Consider the following 11,436-nt stretch of genomic DNA (forward strand, 5'->3'; position numbering starts at 1 on the left):
CTAGCTATCTAATCATCCATAGTTTTTCTCAAATTCGTCCAAATCTTGTTTAAATCTTTTAGTTACTTGTTTTTATCTTAAATTCATCAAAAACCCAATCCTCTTTACTTTGTTGAGTCAAATTTGTCCTATTGTGTGTTTTTAAGTATTTTGAGTCAAAACCAATTCTATTTTCGTCCAAATTGAGTCTTAGAGTCTAGTTTGAGTCTATTTGATTGTTTTGTGTTGTTTTGAGTCTTTTAAGTTTGTTTTGAGTCATATAAGTTTAGTTAAGAGTCTTTGAGTTTGTTTAAGTGTGTTTAAGCATAATTTTGTATCTTTGAGTCAGTTTTCATTAGATTAGCAATCCCTCCTAATCCCCGGCGTAGAATGATCCCTACTTATATCTTTACTACAATTGTCAAAAAGAGGGTTTAATTTGAGTGCTATTATTTATCACATCAATTTATTCCACATGTCATTGATGACTTGTCCATTTGTGATGAGTCATATGCCACGTGGAGCTTTGTGATGCATCATTCGCATGCAACGAAATTTACATGTCTACAACGTCATAGGAACTTTGTTAATTCCATGTTGGGATTAGTAGAGTCTTCCTTAAGTGAGGGGTCAATTTATTTTAATTCTTACCAGAACTTTTCAATGTCATTATTCAACCCTGAAATTCTGAAAACCCTTACCTTAAGTGTGGATAGCCAAGGGTATGGTATAAACCCTGGATCACAGAATCTCACTGTAATTTACGGAATTTCATATAAGGTTATGAATACCATTGTACCTAGAGCCAAAGTCATGGATAGCAGGGACAAACCATTTTGTTCCAAGCTAATTTTGGAAAAGGCACATACGGTGGTACCCAAAATGATTAGGTGGAATGAAGTTACTCTACCTGATAGATGGAGATTGCAAGAAGCAATTCCTCCCCAACCAATCCAAAACTAAGAACCTAGTCAGATTAACCACTATGAAGATTGTAGCAGTTCAACAATGATAGGTTAACCAGACTAAGTTTAGGACCTCAAAGAAGTGTCGATTCCCTAAGGCCAAACCCTTTCAAGACAAATCCTTTCAGAAAAACAACACCTGAGTCAAGCTTGTATGAGCAAGACCATGAAAGGACTATCCTAGAGAAAGATCCATGAACAAGTGCATTACCCTTTCTATAAGGTTGAAAACACTGGAGACACATCTCCCTCGAGGAACTCTAGGAATCTACCTTTGCAACTTGAGTTTACATGGACGATGTTGAATCTAACGTCTATGTTATAACACAATTTGAACCAGATAAGAAATTTATTGAGAAAGATTATCTCAGTGAAGAAAATGATTTGAAAAGAGAATGGCTAGAAAAAGCCTACAGCCCAAAAAGAAGAGCTTTCTTGAAGAAGCTTCACTGCACATTCATGAAAGAAAAAGGGATTAACAAAATATTTATCCCTTGGTATGAATGGTGTGCAAAGAAGTACAAATTTCCTTGAATACACTCAATGTATAAGCACCTTAGATAACCCATTTAAGACTTATACAACGAAGGAAGGAAAAGAAGAAAAGGCAATACATCCACCAGAAAAGGTTATCCAAAACAATTCGAAAGGAACAAAGCAGGACAAGAAGCTTCTTTAAAAACCAGAGTTGTTGTTGTAATACAACAAAATAATAATACAAATATGTTTCTCCAATCTTTAGGCCAACAAGCTTCTAGATTGAGAATTTATTAAAAACAAATGATTCTCTCAAGTCTAGAATTTGGAACCCTAGAGAACCAAGAACATCTTTCAGTTCTTCTGAAGAAAAGAAGAATAAAAAGGACAAGGTCAACTAACCAATGTTTAAACCAACTCCTAAGCTTAAGGACTATAAGTTAGGAAACAATGATAATTTTATTGATGCTTTGGCAAAAAGATTAAGCTCAATAAAATTGTCGAAGCCAAATGTTTCAGTTATTACTGAAACCCAAATTGTTGATTTGAAACAGCAATTTGCTGAGTCAACCTTTGATCCACAAGTGAATAAGATAAGATAAGATAAGGACACAAGGTCACAAGAACACCTATCCTGAAAAATTACTATCCTACGCCAACTCCTGTAGTGACACACCCCGACCTCAATCGAGGCATGCTGGCCGTCACGTGAGGATGATGTAACCATGTGAGTTGTGCGGAAGTGGTAATGATATGAAAATGCGAATAAATAAAACCACTAGTTATCTTACATTAGACTGGCCTATAAGTATGAGTGAAAGTGATTAGAGTAAAGATACACACAACTAGAGCAGAGGTATCGAAGTGCAGTCCAGAAGACTAAGTAATAATTATACAGAACATAAAGAAACCCTGCATTGATGGATGTCTGTTAGAATCGCCGAAGATTCCTCGTAAGCCACCAACACTGAAGTTTACCTAGATACTGGAGGGGTGCAAAACTACGCTCGAGAATGACAAACCATATGTATGCCATATCAATCATCTCAACCATGAATAAGTGAGCCAGGTGAATTGTACTAATATAAAGTGACATATCAGCCGGAGTCACCTAATGTCACGTGTACGGTTGAATCTATAACTCAACAGTTAAATCAAATCCTATACACGAGTCGGAACCACCAATATGGTCTGTACGACAGGCTACGTGTAAATAAATATGCTCAAGTGCTACAATCATGTGAAGGCTATGTGAAGTATCGCAAGTCACCTACGAGTCGGAACCACCTAATGTGGTCTATATGACAGGCTGGCACCTGCCTTGGATCTAAGGTGAGCATGTGGTGCAGGAGGTGAACGATCATGTGAAGGCTAGGCCTTGACCTCAGGTGGAGCACTAAAACCGGGGTGCAGGATATAAATCACTAAATGCAATCCAACATAATCATACACAACATCATCACTACCATTAAAATATACTCACCAGAGGCTTACCTGAGCGTCCGCAGCGTCAAGCAATAATATACACAACTATACGAATGCATATTCTAGTATGTAATGCATATGACATGGCATTTAAAACGTAAAAACCATTGAAACAATTTCTGGGAAACGTAAGGCACACGTGCGCGCGCGCACACACACACACACATATATATAAAACCAAAAGCCTACTCACTGATATGTAGCAGGGTCGTAACCTCCAAGTCTCGCTTGGTTGCGCTCGTCCTTTGGAAACGTTTCACCTATATGTGAAACAACTATTTTAACGTTACTTTTAAGCACATAACCAACACTTTGTAATAACTTCTCATACGTTGCTCAATTAGGATGTTTGAATATACCATCGTGGCCTACTCAACACCACGAGCATCCCCATATTTTTAGAAAAAAATTTCAACATCCCATGCGTTTTCACGCGTTGACCAAGGCATGGCCACACGCGCCAGCCACGCGCAGGCACGTGCTTGGCACACTGACGAATTCCCTAACGACGTTAGCGTATATTCCGTTAAGTAACAGCATATACCATTAACTTTACCTGACGCTGTTAGTATATTCCATCAACTTTGACAGAATATTCCCCTTTCTTCTCCAATGGTTTGCTGGATTCCGGTGTCGGTCGCCGCTGCACTCGCCGGTTTTTGGAAAAACTTTAAACCTTAATATCTTTGTCGTTTCAACACCAAATTTTATGAAATTTGTACCAAAATGAAGCTCTCAACTAGGAGAACACATCCATACCTGTTTGAGGCCCTAAATTCAACGGAAAATGACCAGAAAAATCCTTGAAAAAACTGGCTACTCCAGCACACCCACTACCGAGCTTATTCCTACGTCCAAACTTAACCAAAAGTAGTCTAAAACACTAGAGGAGTTGTAATACTACCTTTCTACGTCTCAAAACTAGCTAAAACCTTCGCGATCACGTCGGAGAAATTACACTCCTTGCCGGAGCTCGGGTATCTCGAGTTTCCGTGGTCCTTTCCTCTCTTCCTTCGTAATTTTTCCACTGCAAACTAGACTCAGCCCTGAATTGTGTCGACATTCTCGTGACGTTGAGAATAATTTAATTATATCAACGATAAAAATAAATTTAAAATTTTCTATGTACCATCACGTCACAAGGCACATGAGGGCAAAATAGTCATTTCCACGCATTCGAGGATAAAATATATATTAATTCGGGATGGGTCGTCATAACCTACCCCCCTTAAGAAAATTTCATCCCCGAAATTTCATACACTAATATCCATAAAACAAGCGTGGATACATATCTCGCATACGATCCTCCGTTTCCCATGTGGCTTCCTCCATTAAGTGATTCCTCCACAAAACATTCACCAGACGCACAGTTTTGTTCCTCAGAACCTTATCCTTACAATCCAAAATTGTCACTAGCTCCTCCTCATAAGTTAAATCTGGATTAATTTCTAGTGGTTGAGGAGATATCATGTGTGACGGATCAGAAACATAATGGTGAAACATAGAGACATGAAAAACATCGTGCGCCTTTGACAACTCTGGAGGCAACTCAAGTCTGTAAACAACTTCATCGACCTGCTCGGTGATCCGGTACAGTCCGATATATCGAGGACTTAACTTACCTTTCTTACCAAACTGTACAACACCTTTCCACGGGGATAACTTCAAAAATACCCAATCTCCCACATTATACACTCTATCTGTGCCGTGTCTGTCAGCAAGGTTCTTTTGTTGATCCTGGGGCCGCTTTCAGGTTAGATTTAATTACCTGAATATTCTGAGTAGTCTCGTTCACAATCTCTAGGCCCACTGATACCCTCTCACCAACTTCTGACCAACAAAGAAGCGTACGACAAGATTTACCATATAACGCCTTGAAAGGTGACATCTTAATGCTAGAATGGTAACTATTATTATAAGTAAACTTCATCAAATCCAAACGCTTATGCCAAGCATCACCAAATTGCAATATCGAAGATCTCAACATATCTTCTAATGTTTGGATAGTCCTCTCGGATTGCCTGTCCAGCTAGGGATGATAAGCAGTACTATAAAGCAATCTCGAACCAAGAGCTTCCTGAAATGCCACCCAGAACTTAGAAGTAAACCTAGGATCTCAATTAGATATAATACTAACCGGTGCCCCATGGTATTTAACAACTTCTGGTATAAATAACTCGGCTAATCGACTTAGGGAATAGTTCTCTCGAACTAGTATGAAGTGTGCTGATTTAGTAAGCTGATCTACTATCACCCAAATGCCGTCATAAGCATTCCTTGTACGAGGAAGCTTGTACATGAAATCCATAGTAATATTTTCCCGTTTCCACTAGGGAATGGGAAATGGTTGCATCAACCCAAAAGGTCTCTTCCTTTCAGCTTTAACCTGTTGGCAAATTGCACATCTACTCACATACTAGGCAATCTCCCTTTTCATGCCCGACCATTAGTTGAAAGACTGAATGGTATAACACATTTTAGTACTTCCAAGATGCATTGCATAAGCTGAAACATGTGCCTTATCAAGAATATCTTTCTTTAGCTCAGCAATATTTGGTACGTACATCCGTTTCTCTTGCATAAGCATGCCATTAGATTCCCGCACTTTGAGATCTTTCTTTTTCCCCTGTGACACTACCTGAATTAATTCCTGAATTTCTTCATCATTCACCTAAGCCTCAAGTACACGATCAATCAAAATCGGCCTAACCTAAAAGTTAGCAAGTAAAGCTTTCTCCCGATTTTCCACCCCTAACTTCACTCCAATGGATCTCAATTATGCGAGGAAAGGAACACGATAAGCATATAAAGCATTAACTCAACCTCGAGTTTTTCTACTAAATGCGTCCGCCACTACATTTGCACGACCAGGGTGATACTCAATCGTACAATCATATTCGTTAAGTAACTCTATCCACTTCCGTTGTTGGAGGTTAAGATCTCTTTGGGTGATGCCTCCAAATCTTCAAGGCAAAGATAGTGGCTGCTAACTCAAGATCGTGCGTCAGATAATTCATCTCATAAGGCTTCAACTATCGTGAAGCATAAGCAATCACCCTTTCATGCTGCATCAGCACACAGCCTAACCATTCAAGGAAGCGTCACTGTAAATCTCAAAATTACCACCATCATCTGGAAGTGCCAAAACAGGTGCGTGAGTGAGACAATACTTTAGTTGCTGGAAACTCCATTCACAATTATCGTCCCACTCAAATTTAACATCTTTCCTCGTCAACCTTGTCAGTGGTAATGCTATAATTGAGAAATCTTTAACGAACCGTCTATAATAACCCGCCAAGCCCAGAAAACTCCGTACCTCAGTGACTGTTCGTGGTTGCTCCCAATTTTCAAAAAAAACTACTTTCTGAGGGTCCATTTAAATACCTTGGGCCGATATTACATGCACCAAAAATGCCACTTGATCTAACCAAAATTGGCATTTTCTAAATTTAGCATACAATTGGTGTTCTCTCAATTTGTTCAAAACCAAAGTGAGATGTCGAATGTGTTCTACCTTAGACTTGGAATACACCAAAATGTCATTAATAAAAACAATGACAAACCTGTTAAGCTAAGTGTAAATAAATACTCTCAAGCTAGGTGTTCTGCCTTAGACTTGGTGCACATGAGTCAGAACCACCAATATGGTCTGTATGACAAGCTAGGTGTAAATAAATACGCTCAAGTGCTACGATTACGTGAAGGCTATACAAAGTATCACAAGTCACCTATGAGTTGGAACCATCTATTGTGGTCTGTACGACAAGCTGGCACCTGCCTTGGATCTAAGGTGAGCATATGGTGCGGGAGGTAAACGATCACGTGAAGGCTAGGCCCTGACCTCGGGCAGAGCATTAACACCAGGGTGTAGGATATAAATCACTAAATGCAATCCAACATAATCATCCACAACATCATCACTACCATTAAAATATACTCACCAGAGGCTTACCTGAGCGTCCGCAGCGTCAAGCAGTAATATACACAACTATACAAATGCATATTCTAGTATGTAATGCATATGACATGGCATTTAAAACGTAAAAACCATTTAAACAATTTATGGGAAACATAAGGTGCACATATATATGTGTATATATATATATAACCAGAAGCCCACTCACTGATATGTAGCCAGGTCATAACCCCCACGTTTCACCTGGCTGCGCTCGACCTGTGGAAACGTTTCACCTATATGTGAAACAACTATTGTAACGTTACTTTTAAGCACATAACCAACACTTTGTAATAACTTCTCATACGTTGCTCAATTAGGGTGTTTAAATATACCATCGTGGCCTACTCAACACCACAAGCATCCCCATATTTTTAGAAAAAAATTTCAACATCCCATGCCCCGACCAAGGCACATGTCTGGCACACTAACAGATTCCCTAACGGTGTTAGGGAATATTCTGTTAAGTAACAACATATACCGTTAACTTTACCTAACGCCGTTAGTATATTCCGTCAACTTTGACAGAATATTCCCCTTTCTTCTTCGGTGGTTCGCCGGATTCCGGCGGCGGCCGCAGCTGCAATCATCGATTTCTGGAAAAACTTTAAACCTTAATATCTTTGTCGTTTCAACCCCAAATTTCATGAAATTTGTACCAAAATGAAGCTCTGAACTAGGAGAACACATCCATGCCTGTTTGAGGCCCTAAACTCAATGAAAAATGATCGGAAAAATCCTTGAAAAAACCGGCTAGTCCTGCACACCCACTACCGAGCTTATTCCAACATCTAAACTTAACCAAAAGTAGTCTAAAACACTAGAGTTGTAATAATACCTTTCTAAGTCTCAAAACTAGCTAAGACCTTCGTGATCATGTCAGAGAAATTACACTCCTTGCCGGAGCTCGGGTATCTCAAGTTTCTGTGGTCCTTTCCTCAAACCAAGGGTATGGCTCGACTCGTGAGGTCGAGGGAAACACGATAATACTAACCTTGCACTCGATCTGTGAGTGTGTGACAAGATTCAAAGGTTAGGGGTTTGGTTGTACAGACTCAAAGGGGATTCGAGAAAGGAAGAGAGAAATGGAAAGAAGGTTGCATGTGTGTGTAAGTGTGTGTGTCCTACGGGATTGGGCATTTTAAATTGTCCTAAATCCTAATTGGGCTACATGACTAAACTCATGCACTTTGGGTTCAACCCAATTTCCTCTCTTCCTTCATAATTCTTCCACTGCAAACCCAACTCAGCCCTGAATTGTGTCGACATTCTCTTGACGTTAAGAATAATTTAATTATATCAACGGGAAAAATAAATTTAACATTTTCTATGTACCACCATGTCACTAGGCCCACAAGGGCAAAATAATCATTTCCATGCATTCGAGGATAAAATATATATTAATTCGGGACTAGTCGTCACATGTAGATCTTCAATTTGAAGATAATGATATGGTGAAAAGGTGTAGTATGATTGAAGATCAAATGTTGAATGGAACATTGATTGACAAACAAAATACCAAATAGTTAATACCATAAGACACATGATGATGTTCTCATCAGCCAACAAATTACAATGAAATTCTAATACAGTCATTGCACATGCAATCGTAGCAGGGTTTATAGGATAACTTCGCGGATGGTGGGATTTTCATCTAGGCGAAGAAGCAAAAGGACAAATCCTTGCTACTACCAAGATAGTTGAAACTAATGAGCAACAAGTAGTTCATGAGGACCCGATGAATACCTTAATTTATACGATTACCCTTCATTTTGTTGGATCCTCTTAGCTCCAACTTGATCTGTCTAGAGAACTCTTAATAAACCTAAAATGTCCAACTTTGTCTCATTTTAGGTGGTATAGAGATGTTTTTTAAGCTAAGGTTTTCATTAGATTTGATTGTAACGCTAATTTCTGGAAAGAAAAGTTTCTTTTTGGATTATCTCCTTTGTTTGCTAAAAAGATACGAAGTCAAATAGGAGAAAAATTTAGGGTCATACCTTACTACCAGTAAACTTATGGAGAACTCGACTTCACCACTTTAGAGGTCTCTAGAAGAATCTACCTTAAGTGGGTCCAAGATGTGAAGCTCTACCTCACTGCAAAGAATTTGCATCCCACTATTAAGGATGAGACGGATAACCCAGTTGGCGAAACTGAGAAAGCTACTGCTATGATCTTCATTCAAAGACACATTCATGATGCACTGCAAACCGAATACCTTGCTGAGGAAGATCCACGAGCACTTTAGGTCGCTTTGGCTAATCACTTCGATCACCAAAATGACATCTTCTTACCTGAAGCAAGACACGACTGGCAATGTCTGCACTTCCAAGATTTCAAGTCTGTGAATGCATATAATTATGAAGTTTGTAGAATTCGATCACTTCTCAAGTTCTGTAATGAAAACTCAACTGAAGAGGATATTTTGGAGAAGACCTATTCGACCTTCTCTACTAGCAATATTGTCCTGCAGCAACAATATAGGGCTCAGAAGTTCACTAAGTTATCGAATTTGATTTTTGTTTTACTTTTTGCTGAAAAGCAGAATCAGCTGTTGATGAAAAATCATCAAGCGACCTACTGGGATGACTATTGTGCCTGAAGCACACTATAGCACAAACCAACGCCCAAAACGCCAACATAAACTCGGTAGGGGCTGCCAGAAGCCACCCCATCAAGGTCAACAGAGCCAAAGCCCATCTAAGGGAGGAAACAGAGCCTAGAAGCATTCTAACCTCACTCCCAAGGCCCCGAACTTTAAGAATAAGGGCAAAGCACTTGACACCATGGATTAGGATATGTGCTAACGCTGTGGTTCAAAGGACCATTGATCCCGTGTTTGCTATGCTCCCTCGAAGGTTGTAGCTGAATATCATTCTCGTCGTATGATGTTTGAATCAAACTTTGCGCAAGTGGATGAACTAGAGAGTACCAAGATTAGAATCTTAGACATTTTAGTTGAATTTTAGACCCCTGGGGCCGAATTTCACTAGGTGGCCGAACCCCCCTTTTTTTTTGTTTTAAGTTTGAACAATTTTCCCTTATGTTTGGATTATTTGTTGGTGATTTGTTTTTGGATATTAAGTTGTTTTTAATTACCATCATTGAATACTTAAATTATTTTGAATGGATATTTATTTCTAGAATTTTTATGCATGTGACCGATTCAAATTAATTTTTATTTCTAGGTATGACTAGTGAGAAAGTTAGTTGTTTGGCAGATAATGCAACCACGCATACCATTTTACATGAACGCATCTATATCACTAACTTTGTACCTAAGACTGCATCTCTGACAACCTTCTCAGGCCTATCCAACTTGATTGAAGGATACGGTAAAACACATATAATGTTGTCAAATGGTACAATCTTGACCATTGATGAGGCACTTTATTCTCCACGTTCCGGAAGAATGTTGTTGAGTTTCAAAGACATTCGAGACAATAATTACCACACTGAAACCTATGTAGAAAATGGAGCTCAATTTCTGTGTATCACTTCCTACAGATATGGTTAGAAGCTTATTTTAGAGAAGATGGAGCGTATCCCTAGTGGTCTGTATACTACAATCATATGCCCTATAGAGAGCCACTATGTGGCCGGCCCTACCTAAGGGACCGCACACGAAATTACACTTTAGCATGATCGTTTGGAACACCTTAGATGAACAGCAATGGCAGTATCCTCAAATCTTCACATGGGCATCCACTAACTCGAAGTTTAGGTTCGATTCAAGGAATCACATGTCAAACCTGCTCCATGGGAAAGCTTATTATTAAGCCTTCTTATGACAAGATTCATTCGAATCTCCTATTTTTCTATAAAGGATTCAAGGGGACATTTGTGGACTGATTCACTTTGCAGACCATTTAGATGTTGACGCTTCCACACGTTGGTCACACGTGTGCTTCTTGTCCATAAGGAACGCTGCCTTCTACAAACTGTTGGCTCAAGTTATCAAGCTCAGGGCTCACCACCCTGATTATCCATTCAAATCTATTCAATTGGATAATGCTGGAGAATTTACATCTAAAACTTTTGATGACTATTATATGTCGGTTGGGGTTGAAGTTGAACATCATGTACCTTATGTTCACACCCAGAACGGCCTAGCAGAAGCATTCATTAAGTGCTTACAAATGATTGCTCGATCATTGTTCATGCGTGTCAAGCTCCTAATCACTGCTTGGGACCATGCAATATTGCACGCATCCATCTTGGTCTGCCTGAGGCTTGTTGCGACCCAACTATATAGCACACTTCAGGATCCTTATCCAATCCCTCAAACGAACTTATTGGTTGATTCAACTTCAGAAACTAGCCACTGACTTTCTTGGACGCATACTCCGACTACAACCAAATAGCCATGCACAAGCCCAACAAGGAGAAAACCATGTTTGTGATCAAGTGAGGTACTTACTGCTATAAAATCATGCCTTTTGGCCTCAAGAACGCGAGCTACTTACCAATGACTGGTAAACATGATGTTCAAGAGACAGATTGAAGTAACCATGGAGGTCTACGTCGACAACATCATGGTGAAAGACAAGTAGCGGTCAAACCACATCGGCA

The 11,436-nt window shown here is 39.4% G+C and overlaps 1 protein-coding gene across 1 annotated transcript; it reads right to left on the reverse strand.

The window, feature by feature from the left end:
- Positions 1 to 4,166: 4,166 nt before the first annotated feature.
- On the reverse strand, positions 4,167 to 4,794 carry LOC108867711. Its single transcript, XM_018649120.2, has 2 exons — positions 4,675 to 4,794; positions 4,167 to 4,568 (listed from the first exon to the last, which is right to left on the reverse strand). Exons 1-2 carry the CDS (start codon positions 4,792 to 4,794, stop codon positions 4,167 to 4,169), a joined length of 522 nt encoding a protein of 173 aa, XP_018504636.2.
- Between the last annotated feature and the right edge of the window lie 6,642 nt (positions 4,795 to 11,436).

Source organism: the organism of the source record quoted next, unplaced genomic scaffold, assembly GCF_019419815.1.
Source record: "Pyrus x bretschneideri cultivar Hongxiangsu unplaced genomic scaffold, Pyrus_bretschneideri_v1 Contig105, whole genome shotgun sequence".
Lineage (NCBI taxonomy): Eukaryota > Viridiplantae > Streptophyta > Magnoliopsida > Rosales > Rosaceae > Pyrus > Pyrus x bretschneideri.

Coding starts and splice junctions, on each gene's coding strand:
- LOC108867711 (XM_018649120.2), bottom strand. CDS start 4,794: ATGTCACCTTTCAAGGCGTTATATGGTAAATCTTGTCGTACGCTTCTT. Junction 4,569..4,674: donor AGACTACTCAGAATATTCAG/GTAATTAAATCT, acceptor GTATTTTTGAAG/TTATCCCCGTGGAAAGGTGT.